This window comes from Ogataea polymorpha (genome assembly GCF_001664045.1).
Source record: "Ogataea polymorpha strain NCYC 495 leu1.1 chromosome Unknown OGAPOscaffold_2, whole genome shotgun sequence".
In the NCBI taxonomy this organism is placed as follows: Eukaryota; Fungi; Ascomycota; class Pichiomycetes; order Pichiales; family Pichiaceae; genus Ogataea; species Ogataea polymorpha.
In genome coordinates this window covers 560,031-582,772 of record NW_017264699.1, presented here as the reverse complement: position 1 = coordinate 582,772, position 22,742 = coordinate 560,031, and the positions used below count along the sequence as shown (strand labels likewise).

The following is a 22,742-nucleotide window of genomic DNA, read 5'->3' as shown; positions in this document are numbered from 1 at the left end:
CGAAAAATAAAAAATTGAATTTTTCATTTGTATATCAACTATTCAAATTTATTATAAATATGGAAGAGCCTCCGCATAAGCGCAAGAGAAGCGTTTCTGATGATGAAGGATATGAGCCTTCGTTGGCAGCATCTTCGGAGCCATCTGGGAGACCTTTAGCTGAAGTGCCTTCAGGGGCGCATCAGCACTCAGAGCTCTGGACCAAGAGGCCTAGACGGGCCTTGTTACCACGGGAGGTTGAGTTGGCCAAAAATATTTGCGCCGAGATTGGAAAAATAGGCGAATATCCTCAACAGCTTTCGCTCGACCTGGAGAACGTGTCCAATTCGATTGCTCAGGAGATTGACTCGGATGATTTTTTGCGCAACTCGCTGCTGGAATTCTTACTGGCATTGACGGTTGAACAGCCCCAAAAAGTGTTCATTGTTGGTGCACTCGTCCAGCTGACGAATTTTAAAAACCCCAAGGCCGGTCAGTATATTTTGGAGTACCTGCATTCACAGGTTCAAAGCCTTTTTGAACACATCAAAGTTGCTAGCGACGACGTACTGGAATCGAGCGAGTGCGGCGTGATTACCAGGATCAAACTCATTTTGCGTCTGGTGGCTGTACTGAGTCCAATGATGGTCTCTGATGATCCAATTACGAAGACCTACGAGCAATTGCTGGAGCTGGCCGTTGAGATACAAGAAAAGTCAGTCCAGCGGGTTGCCGTGGCCCAGATGCTCTATTTTAACGTGCTGGTATCTGTTCCGTATCACTTTGCGGTGCAGAGGGATGAGGCATTCTGGGACCGTATACTGGAAGTCGCACGCAAATTTAAACTGGTGGACGTTTCTGAGGAAAGCCAGACAAACTATAGACATTTCAAGTCTACTAACAGACCATACGAAGCCAAGGAGCTTGTGAAACTGATTCTTCCTGCATTGGAAGCGGTCGACAAAGGGCTTCCATATTTGGTCGACCTACATCAAATAATCAAGTCTCACGAGCCGGAGGACGTTGAGAGACACCAGTTCCAGCAATTCAACATTCCATCCTGTGAGTATTGGGCTTCGTACGATTTAAAGGGCAACATCGACTCTCTATGGAAGTATCCGCGCTATGTCTTGGAATGCTTTTTGCCTTCGGACACTGGTTTCGATACGGTTCCTCCGGTTGACTCCTACCTCTCCATAATTTTAAGAGACGTGACTCAGGATATCGTTCAGAACATGGAGTTCAACCGTGTTACTGTTTCGAGACAGATTTTGTCATTGAATGTGTTTTTCAACGAGAAGCTGTTCTCCAAGCCTAACTCTTCAATTGACAAACTCACGATCCTCAACAATCTCAACTCGGGTGTGGATCTGATTAGCAGCTTGGAAAATAACGAGGAACTCGATCCAGATATCAAAGCTTCCATGATTCAGTCTGCAACATATGTCCAGCAGGAGTTTGATCAGGGCTACACCTCGACTTGGAAAATGGAGCAGGTGGTCACCGAAGCCGTGCTAGACCTTATGTTCCATCTTCCAGAGGCACCTACCCCCGCTGTATACTACCAAATGCTTCTGGCAGACACATGCGGAAGAGATTGGGCGAATGTGAGACGGGCACCTGACTCGGAAGACAAGGTGACTTTTGCCAAAGTTCTAGGTACCGCTATTCGGTTTTTCTACTCCAACTTCAAATATTTGGACTTTGAGCTTCGGGAGAGATTCGTTCTCTGGATGACTGCCCAACTCAGCAACTTTGGTTTTGACTGGCAATGGACGGAATGGGTCGATGATCTAAATACTTTGGACAAGCTATTCTACCATCCAACCATTTACCTGTTCCGAAACATTATCGGTAGAGAAATACGACTCAGCACTCCTCGAACGATTAAGGCCACTTTACCCCCAGAATTCCACCGGTTCTTGCGGCTCTCACTCTGGGATAAAAGGCAGGTGATCAACTTTGACAGCAAACTGTTCGGAACGAAGCTTGCAGAGTCTGCTTACGAGGCAAATTATGCGGCAGAGGAAAATATAGAGGCGGTCACTGAGGATGCTGGAAATGCTGAGATCTACCATATCGTGGACCAGTATCTGTTCAACAACGAGGAGCATCCCTACCACGAACTCTGTCACAGTATTTACACCAACATTCAGGAAGGAGAGTCTTTGCAACAATTCAACGATTTGATTGTGCTTCTAAAAGAACAAATAGCCAAGGAATCTTCCGGACATCCAGGAGCTGAAGAGTATCTTATCGGAAACATCGACTGCTACATTGTGACACTTGTGATCCAGTCCACATGTATCATAGGTTCGCGTTCGCTATCCGTGGTGGAAAGTGGTGCGCTGGAGCTATGTGGGGCAAAGCTACGCAAGGTGCTTGGTCTTCCTGCGGCAGAAGGAGAACATGAAGATTTAGAGAATGACCAGTTCCCTTTGCTAAAGGCGGAAGAAGTGGCTGAACGTCAAAAATGGCTGATTGACGGCGTTCTTCGCCTGTGGAATAACGAACCCAGAATTGGCTACCTGATATTGGAAAGAATCAAAAATAAGGGATTTATTTCTGCTACGCAGCTGGTGGACTCGTTCTTCGCTAACAATGAGAGCCTGACTATGATCAGCCAGGTTTATGCTAGTGAGCTTTTCGACCGCATGGTGACAAGTTCTGCATCGGAGGCCGAGTCAAAAGATTTGTTACAGACTTTTTACAGCAAGATCATCGAGCACATCGACCTTTTGATCGAAAAGCTGGGCGACGATCGCGAGGAAATGATCTTAGGCACGGTGGAGACAGAGGAAAGCGCAGATCAAGACACAGAATTACGCTGGGGTCTGCACGGTTGCTTTGAAATAATGCGTTCAAAAGCGCGCAAATTCGCTAGCCTAACTAATTTCGAACAGCTTGGCGAGAGGATCGAAGGCGGAGTGCGGTCTGAGGTGGCTAGAAGATATGTTGCGGCAATTGTCAACGGCATCGTCACACAGGCCTGCTAGTCTCGTTAGTAATAGTTGGAATTTAATGTACGAACAATGTAAGCTTCTGCAAAAACGCGCTATTGAGAATTTCACAATAAAGGAGGAGGAAGGAAACAGACACGCTACAATTCCATCCCCTGAAAAATACACCGGGTAACACGTGATGCAAGCTTTATACTAGAAAAAAATCGAGGCTTGTCTATTTTTAGTAGCCAGGCTGGGATCCGAGATGACAGGGCGGAGGCAAAGAAACGATCTTTGATGTACGGTCGTTGATGTAGCGTGTGTTGAAATGAGATAGATGCCTTGCAATTGGTGGATGTAGCCGGGCAGTTGCTACGTCTAAATATAGAATATTGTACACCCTTTTGGCTAGGCCGCGCAGTTGCGCCACGTCCATCTAAAATTTTCTACCGCGACAGAAAAACCATAAAACACTTCGATGTGGCGCAGTACATTTTGTTTTGGATCTGGCACAGGATCCACCTTGGATTTGTCCTGTTTTACCTTTTTGTTTTTTTTTTAAAGCTGTTAACTCTTTGACTATCTCTCTGGGTGTTAATCTCGAATCAAGCACTATCACTACGCAAGCTCTATATATAACTGGGTTATAAAGTTGTATATTCGAGCGCGCACAGAGAACCCCTTAGAGTTACACTAATTAGTTATTCATTCGTTTACTTAAGAGGTAAGTTTGCCCATTTTTTCAGCAGAAAGTTTGATCCCGCGAGACTTTCGGTATTTGCTGCGAGTTCCGATCAACAGAGTACGGACACAAGTTTCCACAGTGCCAATCTATATCAGTCGGCCCGCAAATATTATGTACCGAGCAACAGAAAAATTTGTACACCGCAGATTCGCGCAGATCAAAGGGAAAATTTACCGGCACAATTAAAAATAGCCCGTGTACAGGTCCCCGTTTCAGCTGAAATTTAGATACAAAATCAGCATACTAACCTTCTTTAGTAAATAGGGATGTCGTATAACGATAACACCTATCACGACCCGAATAGGGTCAACCAAGGACAGGGTGGTTATTACAACGAGAATTATAGCCAATCCGAAGATGCTTTTGGCCAGGCAGGTCAACAGGAATACTATGATCCACAAGACCCTTACTACCAGGGTTACGCACAGGGCTATGATCAACAGTATGTTTCCGATCCTAACTTGAACCAGCAAGGATACTATGACCAACCTGGTTCGCGTGATCCAGAAGCTTACTCTGATTTTAGCTACGGTCCAGGCGGTGCTCCAGGTACCCCTTACGATGGATACGGAACTCAATACACTCCGTCTCAAATGAGCTATGGTGGACCAAGATCATCGGGTGCCTCTACTCCTGTTTATGGTGCAGGCCCTTACGACCAATCAGGAATAGTCGCTTTGCCCACGGATCCATATCCCGCATGGACTGCCGACAATCAAGCTCCCGTCACTATCGAACAAATCGAGGACATTTTCATTGATCTCACCAACAAGTTTGGCTTTCAAAGAGACTCCATGAGAAACGTTTTCGACTACTTTATGACAATGCTGGACTCCAGAGCTTCTAGAATGTCACCTGCCCAAGCTTTGCTGTCTCTGCACGCAGACTACATTGGTGGTGACACTGCCAACTACAAGAAATGGTATTTCGCTGCTCAGCTGGATCTGGACGATGAAGTTGGATTCCGCAATATGGCTCTTGGTAAGCTTTCAAGAAAAGCAAGAAAGGCCAAGAAGAAGTCCAAAAAGGCGAGAAAAGCCGTGGAAGAGAATGGTGAGGATACAGAGAGAACTCTGAGTGAATTGGAAGGCGACAACTCTTTGGAAGCAGCCGATTACAGATGGAAAGCAAAAATGAACGCAATGACTCCTTTGGAACGCGTTAGACAGATCGCTCTGTGGCTCTTGTTGTGGGGTGAGGCGAACCAGGTCAGATTTACTTCAGAGTGTTTGTGCTTCATTTACAAATGTGCTCAAGATTATTTGAACTCGGAAGCATGCAGACAAAGAGCTGACCCTGTTCCAGAGGGCGACTACCTCAACAGAGTCATTACCCCGCTTTACCGCTTCATCAGAGCTCAGGTTTATGAGGTTGTTGATGGCCGCTATGTCAAGCGTGAAAAGGACCACAACAGCATCATTGGCTATGACGATGTCAACCAGCTTTTCTGGTACCCAGAAGGTATTTCTAGAATTGTTCTGGAGGATGGTACCAGATTGGTCGATTTCCCAGCCGAGGAGAGATACTTCAAATTGGGTGAGATCGAATGGAGCCACGTTTTCTTCAAAACTTATAAGGAAGTCAGAACCTGGCTGCACATTATCACCAACTTCAACCGTATCTGGGTTTTACACATTTCTGTTTTTTGGATGTATGTGGCATACAACGCTCCGACTTTCTACACGCACAACTACGTCCAAGTGCTCAACAATCAACCGCTTGCTTCTTCTAGATGGGCTTCTGCCGCTCTGGGTGGTACTGTTGCAGTTGGTATCAACATCTTGGCCACCATATTTGAGTGGATGTTTGTCCCTAGAGCCTGGGCCGGTGCTCAGCATTTGTCTAGAAGACTTGGTTTCCTGTTTTTGATCTTGGCAATCAACCTTGCTCCTGTTGTTTTCGTGTTTGCATGGGCAGGTCTGCAGACCAAGTCGAGAGCCGCAGAAGTTGTTTCCATTGTTGCATTCTTCATTGCTATTGCCACGATTGTGTTTTTGTCTGTCATGCCTTTAGGAGGTTTGTTCACATCATACATGAAGAAATCCACAAGAAAGTACGTGGCATCACAAACTTTCACCGCCTCTTTCTCTCGTTTGGAGGGATTGGACATGTACCTCTCGTGGTTCCTGTGGTTTTTGGTTTTCCTCGCCAAATACGTCGAATCTTATTTCTTCCTGATTTTGTCTTTGAGAGATCCAATCAGGAACTTGTCCACTATGACGATGAGGTGTCATGGAGAAAAGTGGTACGGCAATGTCGTTTGCAAACAACAGGCTAGAATCACTCTGGGCCTGATGATGGCTACCGACTTGGTGTTGTTCTTCTTGGATACTTACATGTGGTACATTCTGGTCAACTGTTTGTTTTCTGTCGGAAGATCTTTCTACCTGGGTATTTCCATTTTGACACCTTGGAGAAACATCTTTACCAGACTGCCGAAGAGGATCTACTCCAAGGTCTTGGCTACCACCGACATGGAAATCAAGTACAAGCCAAAGGTTTTAATTTCCCAAGTTTGGAATGCCATTGTTATCTCTATGTACAGAGAGCATTTGCTGGCGATTGATCACGTTCAAAAGTTGCTTTACCACCAGGTTCCATCCGAAATTGAGGGCAAGCGCACATTGAGAGCACCAACTTTCTTTGTTTCTCAAGATGATAACAACTTCGAGACGGAGTTCTTCCCAAGAAACTCTGAAGCCGAAAGACGTATCTCTTTCTTTGCTCAATCTTTGGCCACACCTATTCCTGAACCATTGCCTGTGGATAACATGCCTACCTTTACTGTTTTCACTCCTCACTACTCCGAAAAGATCTTGCTTTCCTTGAGAGAAATTATTAGAGAGGATGATCAGTTTTCTAGAGTCACCTTGCTTGAATACCTGAAACAGCTTCATCCAGTCGAGTGGGATTGTTTCGTTAAGGACACCAAGATTTTGGCTGAGGAAACGGCTGCATTTGAGAATGGTGAGGAGAAGGATGAGGACAACATGAAGAACGAAATTGATGACTTGCCATTCTACTGCATTGGTTTCAAGTCTGCTGCTCCAGAGTACACTTTGAGAACCAGAATTTGGGCTTCTTTGAGATCTCAAACCTTGTACAGAACTGTTTCTGGTTTCATGAACTACTCCAGAGCTATCAAGCTTCTCTACCGTGTTGAAAACCCTGAGATTGTTCAAATGTTTGGTGGTAATGCTGAAGGATTGGAGAGAGAGCTTGAAAGAATGGCTAGAAGAAAGTTCAAGTTTGTTGTTTCTATGCAACGTTTGACCAAATTCAAGCCGGAAGAGCTTGAAAATGCGGAGTTCTTGCTTCGTGCTTACCCAGATTTGCAAATCGCTTACTTGGATGAAGAACCACCTCTCAATGAGGGAGATGAACCAAGAATCTTCTCTGCTTTGATCGACGGACACTGTGAAATCATGGAGAATGGTAGAAGAAGACCTAAGTTCAGAGTTCAGCTTTCCGGAAACCCAATTTTGGGAGACGGTAAGTCTGATAACCAAAACCATGCTATCATTTTCACTAGAGGTGAATACTTGCAATTGATTGATGCCAACCAGGACAACTATTTGGAGGAGTGTCTGAAAATCAGATCTGTTCTGGCTGAGTTTGAGGAGTTGAATGTCGAGCAGGTCAACCCTTACGCCCCTGGCCTGAAATCCGAAATCAGCAAGATCCATCACCCTGTTGCAATTGTTGGTGCAAGAGAATATATTTTCTCTGAAAACTCTGGTATTCTCGGTGATGTGGCTGCTGGTAAGGAGCAAACCTTTGGTACGCTGTTCGCAAGAACGCTAGCTCAAATCGGTGCCAAATTGCACTATGGTCACCCTGATTTCTTGAATGCTATCTACATGACTACTAGAGGTGGTGTTTCCAAAGCTCAGAAAGGTTTGCATTTGAACGAAGATATCTACGCAGGTATGGTCGCCATGTGCAGAGGTGGTAGAATCAAGCATTGTGAATACTATCAGTGTGGTAAGGGAAGAGATCTTGGTTTTGGTTCTATCTTGAACTTCACAACCAAAATTGGTGCCGGAATGGGTGAACAAATGCTCTCCAGAGAATACTACTACTTGGGTACCCAACTTCCTTTGGACAGATTCCTTTCTTTCTACTATGCTCACTTGGGTTTCCACATCAACAACTTATTTATTCAATTGTCTCTTCAGTTGTTCATGTTGACTTTAGTCAACCTGACATCCCTCTCTCATGAATCTATTCTATGTCTCTACGACAGAAACAAGCCAATTACGGATATTCAATATCCGTTGGGATGTTACCAACTGATGCCGTCCATTGACTGGATTAGACGTTACACATTGTCGATTTTCATTGTTTTCTTCATTGCCTTTGTTCCATTGCTTGTTCAGGAATTGATCGAGAGAGGTGTGTGGAAGTGTGCGTACAGATTTGGTAGACATTTCCTGTCTCTTTCTCCATTGTTTGAGGTGTTCGTCGCTCAAATCTACTCTTCTTCTCTGTTGAACGATATTTGCGTTGGTGGTGCTAGATACATTTCCACCGGAAGAGGTTTTGCGACTGCTAGAATTCCATTCTCTGTGTTGTATGCCAGATTTGCCGACTCCACCATTTACGTTGGTGCTAGATGTATGATTATGTTGCTGTTCGGAACAGTTGCACATTGGCAAGCTGCTCTTCTTTGGTTCTGGATTTCCATTGTTGCCTTAATGTTTTCTCCATTCGTGTTCAACCCACACCAATTCTCCTGGGAGGACTACTTTATTGACTACAGAGATTTCATCAGATGGTTGTCCAGAGGTAACACCAAATGGCACAGAAACTCTTGGATTGGCTACATTAGATTGACCAGATCTAGAGTGACCGGTTTCAAGAGAAAGGTCATCGGTGATGACTCCGAGAAGGCTGCTGGTGATGCTGCAAGAGCTCATAGATCCAACGTCTTCTTCTCTGATACTTTTCCATGTATGATCTACACTGCTGGTTGTTTTGTTGCTTATACCTTTATGAACGCTCAAACCGGTGTGGTTGATGCTGAACCAGTTAACTCTGTGTTGAGATTGGTCATTTGTTCGTTGGCTCCAATTGTCATTGACATTGGTGTCTTGTTTGGTTGTTTGGGATTGTCTTGCTGTGCAGGTCCAATGCTTGGATTGTGCTGCAAGAAGACAGGTGCCGTCATGGCTGCAGTTTCTCACGGAATTGCAGTTGTGGTCAATCTTGTGTTCTTCATTGTCATGTGGGTTTTGGAAGGATTCCACTTTGGCAGAATGCTGATCGGATTGATCACCATGATCTATGTCCAAAGATTGATTTTCAAATTTATGACTTTGTTGTTCTTGACCAGAGAGTTCAAGAGTGACCACGCCAATGTCGCTTTCTGGACCGGAAAGTGGTACGGCTCTGGACTCGGATGGTCAGCATGGACTCAGCCATCTAGAGAGTTCTGCGCTAAGATCATTGAGATGTCTCACTTTGCTGGTGATTTTGTTTTAGGACATGTGATTTTGTTCTTGCAATTCCCAATTCTCTGCATTCCTCTGATCGATAGATGGCATTCTTTGATGCTCTTCTGGTTGAAGCCAAGCAGACAGATCAGACCGCCAATCTACTCTCTCAAACAAGCTAGATTGAGAAAGAGAATGGTGAGAAAATACTCTGTTTTATACTTTGGTATTTTCATCATCTTTATTGTTTTGATTGCTGCTCCAGCCGCAGTTGGATCTTTGAAGACTGTCGATATCGAGAAACAAATTGGAAGCTTGCCGGAGTTTGCTGAGGGCTTGTTCCAACCAAGACACCAAGACAACAACGATACCGGATTCGGCACCAGTGGATTGACTCACCACTGGACTACGACCACCTCTTTGGCCACCTGGTCCACCAAAGCATGAGTGAAGCGTCATTGAATACAGAGTACAAGACATAGCAAAGTGTACACTAGTTGGACTTTTTGGATCCGTCCTGAGAATTATATATATCTGCGTTTGGTTATATTTTGAGATACAGTTATCATAACAGTACTATAGCAGTAACAGTATTAAACGTGTTTAATGATGGAACAATCTGATCGGGTTTTCCATGTACACCATCTCGTAGGAGTCAGCAGCATCAAAAACAGCTCTGTCCATAACAGAGCCAGTTGGAGCAGCAACGTATTTCACTCCAGATCTTGCAGCCCTGTGGACGTTATCTGGGAATGGGAAGAAGGCGTCCGAGGAAAGGGACACGTCTGTCAGTTTCTTGAGCCACTCTTGTCTTTCTTGGGCGGTAAGAGGAGTAGGAACTTCCTCGAATTTAGATTCGTACTCACTCTTTTCTGGTTCCTCCGTTGGGATTTGACCTGTAACAAATAAATCAATAGCGTTCGACTTGTCTGGTCTCTTGACACCCTTAGCCCATTTGAAACCAAGAACCCTTGGGTGATGTCTCAACCACCAGTTGTCTGCCTTGTCACCAGCCAGTCTAGTACAGTGGATTCTGGACTGTTGTCCGGCTCCCAAACCGATAACCATACCATTCTTTGCGTAACAGACAGAGTTGGATTGTGTGTATTTCAGAGCAATGGTAGCAACAGTAAGGTCAATCGAGGCCTGCTCTGTCAAAGCAGTGTTCTTAGAGACAAAGTCCTTGAACGAAGAAGAGTTAATAATTGCATCGTTTCTCTTCTGTTGCAAAGTGATACCGTAAACCTGTCTAGATTCGGTAGTCTTTGGGGTGTAGTTTGGATCAATTTGCAAGACACAATACTTACCCCCCTTCTTCTTTTTTAGTATTTCCAGAGCAGCCGGCTCGTATCCTGGAGCAATCACTCCATCACTGACTTCTTTGGAAATGATGGATGCAGTTGGAACATCGACAATGTTGGAGAGCGCAATGAAGTCACCGAAAGAAGACATCCTGTCGGCACCTCTGGCTCTAGCGTATGCATTGGCCAACGGAGAGAGATTCTCTATCTCACTAACAAAGTAGATTTTTTTTTCCAGGTCCGTCAATGGAAGACCAACAGCAGCACCAGCTGGAGAAACATGCTTAAATGAAGCGGCTGCTGGAAGGTTCAAGGAGGCAGACAACTCCTTGACCAAAGGCCAAGAGTTCAATGCGTCCAACAAGTTGATGTAGCCTGGAGAGCCGCTCAAGACTTTGAAAGGAAGTTCTCCTTCAGTAACGAAAGCCTGTGCTGGCTTTTGGTGAGGGTTGGCACCGTATCTTAAAGGCAGTTGGGAAACACCCTCCGAGTATCTTTTCCTGAAGAAATCGGAGATTGCACTGTCGTAATCAGCGGTATGTTCGAATGCCTTCAGAGCAAATATCTGTCTAGCCTCAGGAGAAACATCGCCCTTGGTTGCCAACTCTTCCAAAAACTTGGAATAATCCTTAGGATCCGACAGAATGGTCACTCTGGAATGGTTCTTGGCTGCAGCTCTCAGCAGAGTGACACCACCAATATCAATTTCCTCAACCGCCTCGTCGATGGTCACGTTGATTTTAGCAACAGTCTCCTTGAATGGGTACAGATTACAGACGACAAAGTCCACCATGTCAATGTTTTGTTCAGCAAGATCTTTTTCGTCAGATTCGTTGTTTCTAGCAAGAATACCTCCGTGGACAGCTGGATGAAGAGTCTTGACACGTCCTCCCAGCATCTCAGGAGCATGGGTAATACTGGAGACGTCCTCCACAGGGAAACCAGATTCCCTGAGCAATTTGGCGGTTCCTCCAGATGCGAGAAGTCTCACATCAGCTTGGACAAGACCCTTGGCAAGATCCAGAAGACCTGTCTTGTCGTAAACAGAGAGAATGGCAATTTTGGATTTGCTCGACTTGCTCATGATTAATTATAAAATTAATTAGACAGTTTCTAAATCGAATTCCTGTAAATTTTGGTTAATTAAATTGATCATGAGTCGAAAAAAAAATTAGCGGAAGACAAATTAGACGTTATTTCAAATTTACCATAATTATCAAGTTGTCAACACTTTATTCGATTAAGTTACTTCGAAATATAGATACGAACAAAGCCCTAACAGCGGCTTTAACACCCAGCTTATTTTCTGTATCTCCACAAAGACAAGGTGTTGTGTTGTTTCCAGGTGTGTCTTCTTCCCTTTCTGGTCTTGTTGTACAAATGACCCTTGGCAATACCTCTGGATTTCTTTCCAGTGGCAGTAAGACCTCTAGCCTCTCTGTGTTTGTGGACAGGGTTGCAGATCCAGTTGTATCTTGGGTCTCTTCTGATGGCCTTGTGTTGAGGATCAACACAAATAACCTCGTAGTACTTGTAAGTGGAATCCTCGTTGACCCAGTAGGAGTTCAAAACTCTCAAGTTGGCGGCCTTTCTTCCAACTCTCTCCTCAGCAGTAGATCTGAGAGACTTTTGGTACTTCAATTGGTTGACACCCTGGTTGGTTGGCTTACCATAAGTAGCACCCTTTGGAACAGGCCTCTTTCTGCCACCTCTTCTGACTCTAATTCTGAAGATGACGAAGCCCTGCTTAGCTTTGTATCCAAGTCTTCTAGCCTTGTCTGGTCTGGATGGTCTGGAAGCTCTGTGGATCACAGTCTTCTGTCTGTACTCCCAGCATCTGATTCTGAGAAGAAATCTCATGACATCAGATTGCTTCTTTCTTTGCAACTCCTCGAGATATTTGTAGGCACCCATGGTTGATTAATTGGTTTTGGTTTGAGTTTATCGAAATTGAAAAATTTTGGTGAAAAAAATCAAGTTTCAGAGGGTTTGGCTCAGAATACAAGATCACGTGACAAAATCCGCTTGCGAAAAAAACAACAACAAAATACCCCAGTGCCAACCCCTTTCATTCAGAGCTCTGTCTGTGTACGGATGTGCTGCGTTACGCGTAATTAATCTTTAAAGCGCCCCATCACACGACTATTAGGCACGTGACCAACCTTGCGATCTTATCTCTTTTGAGCCCTTATCTAACGACTCGTAGCGACCCCTGGTTGCTCCCCTTGTTCGTATACTACATAAGCTATCCTGTGCAAGGAAACACGGGCAACGGAAGATTTCAGGCGTTGGATTTCATTTTTGCGCACAAACCTTCATTCCTTTCGTCCTGCCCCAATAGCAATTAAGTTTGCAGCAGCAATTTAAATAGTGCACCGCCCGAAAGTGGTACGATAGGAACCTGCTAGCAATTAATAACCTGTCCACACTTTATACCCACCACAAGTAAAATGTAAGTTAAACAAAACCAACTTGCTAACTAGTATAGGTCTCAAGAAACCAAAGCCGCTGCCAACGATGTTCAGAAGAAAGTGAACAAGTCTGCTGACAAGACTGAAAAGGAGCTGGATTCCTTGGCTCATCAAACCAAATCGAAGATTGACGAGGTTTCCAACAACCTTTCTAAGAAGGTGGATGATTTCAAGGATGACTTGCCAGAGAGAGAGGCCAAAGTCAAGGAGTACTTCAGAAGGGCTTACAATTGTGCTGTGGGTACTGCCAGTAGCCTCTACACAACCACCGTGGAGACAGTGAAACAAAACCCGGTCACCACCTCTCAGCTCTTCCTTGCCCTTGTTGGAACAGCAGGAGCTGTTTGTGCTCTTTCAACTGACCCTGAGATCTTCAACAAATGGATCTGTAAAAGAGAGAACAAGGCATTGGCTGGCGGAATAGCAGCCACCTTTGCTGTTCTAGACGGTCTCTTCATCTCTTATGTCAAGCAGAAGAAATAAAGGTAACTGAGATTGCGTATACGGCGAATATATTTTATTCATTCAATGTATTTATTTTTCCATGTCTTCTAAGTGTCTCATTCTCTCGTCCAAGATGGACTCTATATCTCTTGTTTCTTCCTGTTTTTTGAAGATGCGTGTGAAGGTGTGATCGTCACCTCTATGGCGAATAATCTTGCCGCTTGGCAGCATCTCCTGATCTGAAAGGTCAAAAGATGCGATCTTCACGCTGGCCGGCGATCCAGCGGGCAACTCTGTGGGGTTCACAAGAGTTTGCTTTCTTTTTCTGGTTTGCTTGGAAGGATGAATGGAGCCCTTTTTCAGGAATGATCGGAACTGATAGAGCCCCTTCTTCATGCTTGAGTAATTTTCTATATCTTGTTCAACTAGCTGCGATTCATGCATCCAAGTCCAGCTTTGCGCTAATACGTCAAAAGCATTCAATTCCATTTGCTTGCGTAACCTGTTATTCTTTTCGAGGACTTGGAATGCATCGGTGTCAGTGGGCCACAAGCTAACTTTGACCAAGTGGAATAGCATGTCTATGGAAAGTCCAACAACAATCAGCACTAAAATACTGGCCCAGAAAGTGATATCCTTGCCAAAATGTTCAAACAGCCCGTGTGAAACATAGTATATAGTGCTGTCTTTTCTTTTGTATAGTCCCACAAGCAGCATACACCACAACAGCCAGCCAAAAACAGACACACAGAAAGATATCAGGGAAAGCTTGGTAATCGAGTGCATCTCAATAATGTTACATTTTGCGTTGATGATCACAATTAGCACAGTGAACATCACCACTCCTAGCGGATATGTCGTGTTATCCAGCGTTGCAGGAAATCCATAAACATTCCACAAACAGAAACACAAAGTCGTGCTTTGTGAAGCTGCCAGCAGGGACCAGAAAAGGAACAATTTGAAATTGAACGATTCGCAGTTTCGTCCTCTGGCGTACAGTTCGGGAACAGCTATAAGAGTCGACGGCCGTAGGTCCTTGTCAAACATACCAATACACAGCACCGGCAAAGATGTGAACAATGTATTGAACATGGATAACGACCACGACTCATACAACGATGTGCCTGTGAAAAGTGTGTATCTCTGGTACAATAACTGTGTCAAATAAAAAAGTAGTTCCTTGTAGAATGTGCAAAGAACAAACTTGGAGGTCCTGATGTAGTTGTAGCGACCATGAACTAGCAAGAGCTTGAGAAGGTATCGGAACTGAGCAATAGAATAGTCCGACGTTCTAGCGGCCTGCAACCCTTCCTTACCGGTAATTCCAACACCCACATCTGCGCTTTGAATCATGGCAATATCGTTGGCACCGTCTCCAATCGCAAGCGTCACTTTTGATTTGTTTAGGTTCCGAACACTTGTCACCATTTTGGCTTTCTGAGAAGGAGATGCCCGGCAACAGATAACAGTGTCTGACTTCATGCAAAGAGAAATGAACACTGTCATTAGCGTGTTGTCCATTTCAATATCCGACAAAGTGCCTCCATCAATGACAACCACACAGTGAGCCACGTTGCCTTCTTCAATTTCAAGCTCTGCTGCTGTCATGATGGAAGACAGCCTTTCCGTCCCCTCATCACTGGAAAGTACTATCACTTTCGAATAGTCTTTGATCAATCGACAAGAGTATCCAATGTTGATAGCAGTCTCCCTTTTATCTCCTGTCAGCATCCAAAGCTTTATTCCTGCTCGTCTGAGCTTTTCAATAGTAGCTGGAACCCCTTTTTGTAATTTATCTTCTATCGCAGTGGCTCCCAAAAGCTCCAAATTTTCTTCCAATTGACAACCGATCTTCTCAACGAGTTCAGCACGATTCGTCAGGGAAGTCTTCGCCTTGCCGTACTTTTGAGACCATTCCGAGTAAACATCTTCAGAGAGATAACGGTAAGAATAAAGCAATGTTCTCAAGCCTTCGGTGGAAAAATCTTCCACATGTTCAATGGTCTTTTCTAGAACGTATTCATCATTGACAACCAGTCTATCCGATGGAATGTAAGATATCTCTTCCCGCAGGTTATATTTTTCTGTCTGTTTCAACTGCAACGATCTCCTAGCTTTGGTCTTTATCTCTTCAAGTTCGTGTCTTTCAGAATCCTCAGAGAAAACAGAGTCTATTGTCCTGGAAGCTTGGTTTGCGCGGACAGGCGACACGCCCTCCATGGAAGAACGGGACAAGCTCAAACTTGGTCTTGGAACCGAAGACGTCGAGCTCCTGCCCTCTCTTGAACGGACAGAATCCATCGACCGTCTCTGTAAAATAAGTTCTGCCTCATATCGTTTCCGATTGGCAACGTTTCTCGAGAACTCCTGCTGTTTCGAGTGGGCTACCTGAGAGTTCCTCAGTCTCTCCATGATAACATTGTCGGCTCCCTTGCAGAATAAAACAATCTTCGAATCCGGAAGTCGAAGTATTACCGACATCCGTTTTCTATTTGACGAAAACTCAACAACGTCGAGAATCTCATAATCCTCAAATTTAGGCTCTTCATTAAATCCGTGAGGATACAGCTTGAGAGTAATAGTTTTCTGTCTCTTTTCAAACAAAATGAAACCCATCTCACAGGCTGCCTGAACTAGAGCCAGCTCATCAGGAGAAGAAGCCTGGTAGTTTATGGACTCAATTTCTTCCTCAAATCCTTCCATAGTATCCATCTCGGGAACGGAGTCCGTCTTTGTTCTCTTGGGGAAACAGGAGTGGCACAACGCAATAGAAAGAAGAAAGAATGTCACCCGCTTGGCATATATGGTGTTTGGGTTTGTCTGTAAATACCTGATAAGCTCCGCAGATGACTTGATGCTGGGTTTGAAGTTTAGGTTTTGCATTTTCGCAGTCTGCGCAGTTACCAAACTTGGATTGACAGATGACATGCTTGATCGACCAGCCAAAGGTGCAGGTCCTGATCTTGTTATACCTCTGCCGACATTTGTAGCTCCATCCAAAGAGTCCTCTGTAAGTGGAATTTGAGACGTATCGGAGGCCTTCTCATCAGACTGGTCCATGTCATGAATCCACGCTGTACCGCATACGCTAAACTTGCGAAAAATCATAACGTTATCGGTCAGAGTACCCGTTTTATCAGAGAAAATATAGCTAACCTGTCCCAATTCTTCTAAAATGGTGGCAGTGCGTGCTTCAGCGGGCGTGTTCGACTGAGGATGGTACATATCAATATCCCACTGCAATAAAACCATTTGAATGGCTTTGATGATCTCCATAGTGACATAGAGAGAGAGGGGAATAAGAGTGTTGTACATGATAATAAAACTCATGATTGTTGGGGCAATACCAGCATCTTCGCCTCTGATGTACCAATTCTTGTCTCTGTACCTTTTGTAGAACATTCTCTCTGCCATAAAAGAAAACATTGCTAGCGAGGCAACCACAAAAACCATGAATGCGACGATGTAATTGATTGATTTTTGAAGTTTGGGTGCCTTGATCCGAGGATTTTTAATGGAATTCATTCTAATTTTCGTTTCCTCACCGCTGAAAACGACCACCCCCAAACAGGAATCGGTGTTTCGGATGATCGACCCTCTGTAAATGATATTGTCGGGGCCCAATGCAAATTTTCTAGTTTCGTGGGATGTGGGGTCTTCGATATCTAGAGATCCCTCAAAATTGTAAAGGTCCGAGTTTGGATCTTCACAGTGAATATTTGCTTTAAGTTTGCGCAGTCCCTCAATTGAATTGGCTAGTTTGTGGAGTTCCTGGTTTGGAAGCTTAGACTTCAAATTGGTTTCTCCGTCCAAAGCCATAGTCTCTACTAAAGTTTCTCCCATGTCGTTTGTTGAAGTTAGCAGAACAACGTCCGCCGGTACCCACTCATCACAATCAATCTTTACAATGTCTCCCACTTTAATATCTTTCCATCTCGTGCGTATTGTTGATATTCCTTCTTTGCTGAGAAGTTGCTCGTTAGCGAAAGAGTTCTCGTCAAAAATCATATTTTCGTCTTGCGAGTCTAAATCATCAGTATCAAAGGACTGAGTGCTCGATCTCAATCGCGAGAAAGATGTTGTACTCTTGCTGTAAACGTAATGCGAAGAATAGTGGGAATTTCCCATTTTAAGCACTGTGCCTGGCTTGTTATTTTCGACCTTATCTAGTTTATGTCGTCTCAGATCGTCCCAACCTTCTCTCAATATAGAAATTGAGATGAAGATAGAGAGAGGAATGATAGTGGTGGAGGTACCAGTTGTTGACCACGAGGGTATCAGCTGTAAGATGGCCACTGTCATGAAGTAGCAGTTGGCGAGTTTGGAAAATTGAGCAATCAGTTGTCGGGGCAAAAAGCTCAACAAGGTGTATTTCGACGAGGTGATGACGTTGTTCACGTAGGGCTGATTTGTGCGATTATCAAGCAGCAGCACCTCTCCTTTCTTGTTGGTTATAGACGGCTCATCGCTCCGTTTGAGGTTGACTGTGATCGGGAGACGGCGACCACCCCTAGATTCCGGAGCATTGGAGATCCCCATGAGAGCATTGAAAGTGGCCTTGATAAAATGGTACTTGCTCGTCGTGCGCTGTGTATAGTTATACTTGTATTGTGGTTCATCATTCAAATCAATCACAGATTGGTTGAGTGATGCAGAACTACCATAGAGGCTGGCTTGATTTGTTGACGAGTCATCATGTCTGAAGACGTCGAGCTCATCAGCAAGATACGAATTATCCACCTGTTTGAGCTCGATTTCGGGAGTCGTTAAGTAGTTCTCAGCAGACTGCGCAACGTTCTTGCTGAAGAGCTGCGTTCGGAGACTGAAACCACGTTTCCGAGTTTTCACTGGCTTGGATAATGCTCCCTCCGATGAAGCCTCTTGTTCCACTGTGATGGTGGGAATGCCATTTGAACGCTCTGAAGACGAATTCATTGAGAAACGTTTCTCCAGATATGTCAAGAGCGCTGGTTAAATGGACTTTATCACGGCTATCTAGGTGTACAGGACTATCTTCTAAAGATTTTATTCTTCCGGGTGGTTTGAAGAAATCGTACGCACACGTTTAAACATCTATTTTTGTCTGATCGTGCATGGCGCAGCATCAGTGAATCAAATAACCATAATCATGGCAAAATTGACGAGGCCTGAATCTTGGCCGATTCCTAAGACAGATGCTGGGCTGTTCACTCTTCTTCTCTCAATTAGACTCGTCAACTCTTTTTCAATCAATACCTTTTTCCAAGCCGACGAATATTGGCAAGCACTTGAACCGGCGCATTATCAGGTGTTCGGCTATGGGTATCTGACCTGGGAATGGCGTCAGGGAATCCGGTCCTTCATTCATCCTTTGCTTTACGTTCCAGTCTACAAAATATGTCAATTGCTGCGTCTCGACTACGCATATCTTCTTTACCTCCCCAAAGTCATGAACGCTTTGATCTGTGCCGTCGGTGAGACTTTCCAGTACAAGCTGACATGTAAGTGGACCAAAGACCCTTCAGCAAGGTGCCTAATGTTTTACTTGAGCTTATTCTCGCCCTTTAATTGGTATTGTTATTGTCGATCATTTTCCAACGCTCTCGAGCTAGCACTTACAACGATAGCATTGTTTCTATACCCTGAGACTTTCGATGTTAACTACATCTACTCTTTGACAATTGCAGGATTTTGTTGCATAATCAGACCAACAAACGGCCTGATATGGGCGGTTTATGGACTACGAAATTTTCGCAGAGGTCCTAAGCTCAAAATCATGGTTTCCACCATTCTCATTGGTATCGCCGTTTTAAGCGTTGACAGCGTGGTAAACCGTTATTTTTACGGCACCTGGATTATTCCTTTCATCAAATTTCTCGACTTCAATGTGTCTAAGAGCCTCTCATCTTTTTACGGTGTATCGAGATTTGATTTTTATTTTTTTCAGGCTATTCCTGTGATACTATTGAGCTACTTGCCATTTTTTGCAATTGGGTTGGTAGTCAAGAAAGCAAGGGATCTCAAAATGGTGCTCATCATTGACATTCTTGCCTTTTCCTTGATCCAGCACAAAGAATTTCGCTTTATATATCCCATGATGCCTATTTTACTCTTCTTTACCACTCATGGGGTGCTTTATGCACTCAAAAGACTCAAACCTTTTACATCTTGCAGCTTGATTCTATTCATTGCACTCTTAAATACCACAATCGCATTCTATTTCACACAGATCCATGAGAGCGGGGTCATTACCGTTACCCAGTATCTCAGAAATGAAATTGGTAGCAGGCAATCTTCCATTGGATTTTTAACCCCGTGTCACTCTACTCCATTCCAAAGCCATTTCCACATGCAGCCAAATCAGGTAGATATATGGTTCTTGACATGCGAGCCTCCATTGCATTTGAATTCGTCATCAGATTTGACTGCTTATAGAGATGAGTCGGATGAATTCTATGACGATATGTTGGGATATCTGCAACAAAACTTTCCCTCTCCTACTGCTCAGAATTCTAAGGACGACATTAGAGGGCCTCATCCACATACATGGCCTGAATACCTAGTATTTTTTGAGAACTTGGAGCAATTCATGAAAGAATACCTCCGTAATAGCAACTACTCAGAACATCATCGAATTTTCAATAGCAGATTTCACTGGGATTCTCGCAGGACGGGAGATGTCATTATATACAAGCTTAATTAAACGTCCCATAACGATTTATCTTTTTGTTGCGTGATAGGAGCGGCTGATTCGTGCTCTATCAATTGTTCAACTGAGTCCTTTCGAAGCGACTTCATGTTCAGCTCAAGGCCGTTTTGTTCTGAAAATTTGGTGATCATATCCATGGTTCTTCTTGCAGCCTTCCAGTTTTTCTCTTGAATATAGGCATCAAAAAGTCCAATCATGCAGTTGTGATCGCCCAGCTCTGCTCCCATCTGAAACCATTTTTTGGCCTTGTAGAGATTTTTGAAGTAGTTTAGCTCCATAAAACCAAGTGTCTTGAAGCTTTCCTTGAAACCTTGTGTTGCTGCCATTTCGAAGTGGTATCGAGAACGTAAAGGATCAACTTCGTATATCAGACCGAGCATGTAGTGAGATTGCGCTACTCTGGAAATTGGGGCTAGTTTGATGGACTTTTCAAAGAAAAGCTTGGCACGAAGAAGCTGATTCTGTTGGAAGTAGATCATGCCCATAGTCTTGTAAACTTCTGCGGACAGAAATGAGTTAGGATCTAGCTTTACAAATTTCCAGTATTGTTTCACAGCTTCGTTGTATCTGCCTTGGTCAAAATCGTAATCTCCCCCCATCTTGTAAACTAGAGGATGCTCTAGCTTTCTTAGTTGGTCTATGAACTTTTTCGCCTGAACCTTGTCTTCATCAGTGTATTCTCCGCTTTGATCTCTTAAAGCTCTAAACGAAACAATTGTCAATGCATCTCTACTTCCCAGCTCTGCAGCCCTCTCTATAAGTTCATCTTCCAATCTAACAAGGTGTTGATTGGATGTGTGAGTTTGAGTTCGTATTTCCGACAGAACTTTCTGAAACAGAAGAAGATCCGATCCTCGCACCTTCGGTGGAAATGAGAGTTTATCTTTCCCAATATTATCGTAAATGTTCTGTATCAGTGGCATATACTTCCTCAGGTTCATTCTAGCATCAAAGTCAAAAAGCAGACGTTTGATGAGCTTGCGCTGGGGCAAAATGTCCAGTAACAATGGTCGTTGGGTGGAATAAGCACGAACCAACATATGCCAAATTTAATAATGTAATTGTAAAATAATTTATGCTTTTTAAATTCCGGACTAGTCAATTTTCATGCCCCCATCTCCACAATTGAACCATACTCAAAGCTCTGGTGGGACAGTCCATCCAATAGAGTTGGTGGTACAATCATTAGTCGAATCACCACTTGAGGTGCTAAACCTGAATCTCACATCTCTTTATGAGTCTCAAGTCATACTTTCGAGCATTCTTCGCCAGCTTGAAAGTAAGTTGGAACGAACGCGGGAAAACTTGACCGAAAGTAAAGAAAGTCAAGACAATACCATTCTCTCGCTGGATGAGTACGTAAGGCGAGTTACAGCTATAAAATCGCAGATGAGCGCCATCAGCTCGAAAATGGAAATCATCGAACAACGAGTAGACAAAATACTCCAGAATATGGGCTCAGAATAACATAGTCATATGCAATCGTTTCAACTATATAATAGTCATAACTTTAGAAGCCAATATGGATAGCCAGTATTTTTGGCATGGAAACAAGTCACCAGAATGCTGTATAAAACGAAAAGGCCAAATGATAAACCGATAGAACCAAACAGTCTCAACTTGGCATTCTCAAACTTCTTGAACATGTCCACCAAGATGACCATACCAGCACAGAAAAGCCCATAGATTACCGAAATAATCTGTGTTTCGACTCCCAATTGTGCTTGGTGTCCACCCATGAAATAGATGTTGGAGCCGTCCTTATTTGTACGAATGTACTGTGTATTTCTAATAACGTTGAACATGTAACCGGATGTGAACAAAATGACAAGCAAAATGCTAAGCGCTTGCCAGCCCCTTTTGTTGGTAAGGATGGCCGAAACCCTTTTATAGTTCAATATGGCGATCACCCCAAGTCCGAAAACAATGCAGAATGTTAAGAATATCTCAGTATAGTTGATTTTGGTTTTTAAAGTAAACAGTTCGGGGCTTAGGTGCGTCTTAGCCACCAACCAGCTCGTCAATGTAGAGAGCAGATCAGTGCTCATAAAAATGAGTTCATCATCAGGTTTCAAACCAATTCCCCGCTGTGCACTGTAGTAGTAGACTTTCGGAACGTTATTAAGTGCCAATTGTTGAAAAAGCTTTCTGGAGTCGGGAAAATCAGAATAGGCGAAGATCAACTTTGTGTCCTCAGAGTCAAGACCATGTGATTCAAGATTTTCATAAAACGAGGAGGCGAGCTGTTCAAACACAGGCTGGAATTCATTGCATAAAACACAACCAACTTGTGGACTGGATGCAGTCAGGTACAGTACTATGTCAAAATCCTCGTTGTTCAAAATATCTTGGTAATTGGCATCAGTAATCTTCACGATGTTCCTCTTGTACTTAGATGTCAGTGTCTCATATCGCACACCTAAACAAGTGGGGATCAGTAATCCAATGGATAATAAGAAGAAGGAAAATCTCATCACTTGGAGTCGGACTGAGCCTGAATAAGTTTGGGTACGTGTTTTAATTCCAGTGTCTCTAGGTTCCGACGCGGCGATCGACGCCACCCAAAAATTCAATCTCGTCCATATTTTTTTTCCAACCTTTAAAGCTTCGTATTTACTCTTAATATGCCCATTAGATCCCTCGAGCCCTATCTCTTTGATCTAAAAACTGTGTCCAACTGTCCCATGGATGTGCTGGAGGATGCAGTGATTGGAATTGAGGTTGAGCATTATCTCTC

General features: G+C 43.9%; 8 protein-coding genes across 8 annotated transcripts; 3 read left to right on the top strand and 5 right to left on the bottom strand.

Annotated features, from left to right (window-relative positions):
• Positions 1-59: 59 nt before the first annotated feature.
• On the top strand, positions 60-3,034 carry OGAPODRAFT_75318 (uncharacterized protein; the record flags this gene model as incomplete). The annotated part of the gene is made up of 1 exon (XM_018356004.1): positions 60-3,034. One exon carries the CDS (start codon positions 60-62, stop codon positions 2,973-2,975), a length of 2,916 nt encoding a protein of 971 aa, XP_018212187.1. The 3' UTR covers positions 2,976-3,034.
• A 465-nt stretch (positions 3,035-3,499) lies between these two features.
• OGAPODRAFT_15687 (catalytic subunit of 1,3-beta-D-glucan synthase) lies at positions 3,500-9,677 on the top strand. The gene is made up of 2 exons (XM_018353893.1): positions 3,500-3,645; positions 3,924-9,677. Exon 2 carries the CDS (start codon positions 3,933-3,935, stop codon positions 9,546-9,548), a length of 5,616 nt encoding a protein of 1,871 aa, XP_018212186.1. The 5' UTR covers positions 3,500-3,645; positions 3,924-3,932; the 3' UTR covers positions 9,549-9,677.
• On the bottom strand, positions 9,639-11,419 carry OGAPODRAFT_15686 (uncharacterized protein). Its single transcript, XM_018353892.1, has one exon. It carries the CDS (start codon positions 11,298-11,300, stop codon positions 9,705-9,707), a length of 1,596 nt encoding a protein of 531 aa, XP_018212185.1. The 5' UTR covers positions 11,301-11,419; the 3' UTR covers positions 9,639-9,704.
• A 221-nt stretch (positions 11,420-11,640) lies between these two features.
• OGAPODRAFT_15682 (60S ribosomal protein L15-B) lies at positions 11,641-12,724 on the bottom strand. The gene has a single exon (XM_018353891.1). The coding sequence runs from the start codon at positions 12,314-12,316 to the stop codon at positions 11,702-11,704; it is 615 nt and encodes a 204-aa protein (XP_018212184.1). The 5' UTR covers positions 12,317-12,724; the 3' UTR covers positions 11,641-11,701.
• Positions 12,725-12,890: 166 nt separating this feature from the next.
• On the top strand, positions 12,891-13,381 carry OGAPODRAFT_15679 (uncharacterized protein; the record flags this gene model as incomplete). Its single annotated transcript, XM_018353890.1, has 1 exon — positions 12,891-13,381. A coding segment is annotated over one exon (466 nt), but the record flags the coding sequence as incomplete, so codon positions are not given.
• A 26-nt stretch (positions 13,382-13,407) lies between these two features.
• On the bottom strand, positions 13,408-18,343 carry OGAPODRAFT_75314 (uncharacterized protein; the record flags this gene model as incomplete). Its single annotated transcript, XM_018356003.1, has 1 exon — positions 13,408-18,343. The coding sequence occupies exon 1, from the start codon at positions 18,250-18,252 to the stop codon at positions 13,408-13,410; it is 4,845 nt and encodes a 1,614-aa protein (XP_018212182.1). The 5' UTR covers positions 18,253-18,343.
• Positions 18,344-18,583: 240 nt separating this feature from the next.
• Positions 18,584-21,045, bottom strand: OGAPODRAFT_97968 (uncharacterized protein; the record flags this gene model as incomplete). The annotated part of the gene is made up of 1 exon (XM_018357982.1): positions 18,584-21,045. One exon carries the CDS (start codon positions 21,043-21,045, stop codon positions 19,996-19,998), a length of 1,050 nt encoding a protein of 349 aa, XP_018212181.1. The 3' UTR covers positions 18,584-19,995.
• An 80-nt stretch (positions 21,046-21,125) lies between these two features.
• On the bottom strand, positions 21,126-22,486 carry OGAPODRAFT_15675 (uncharacterized protein). The gene has a single exon (XM_018353889.1). It carries the CDS (start codon positions 22,477-22,479, stop codon positions 21,508-21,510), a length of 972 nt encoding a protein of 323 aa, XP_018212180.1. The 5' UTR covers positions 22,480-22,486; the 3' UTR covers positions 21,126-21,507.
• Positions 22,487-22,742: the final 256 nt, after the last annotated feature.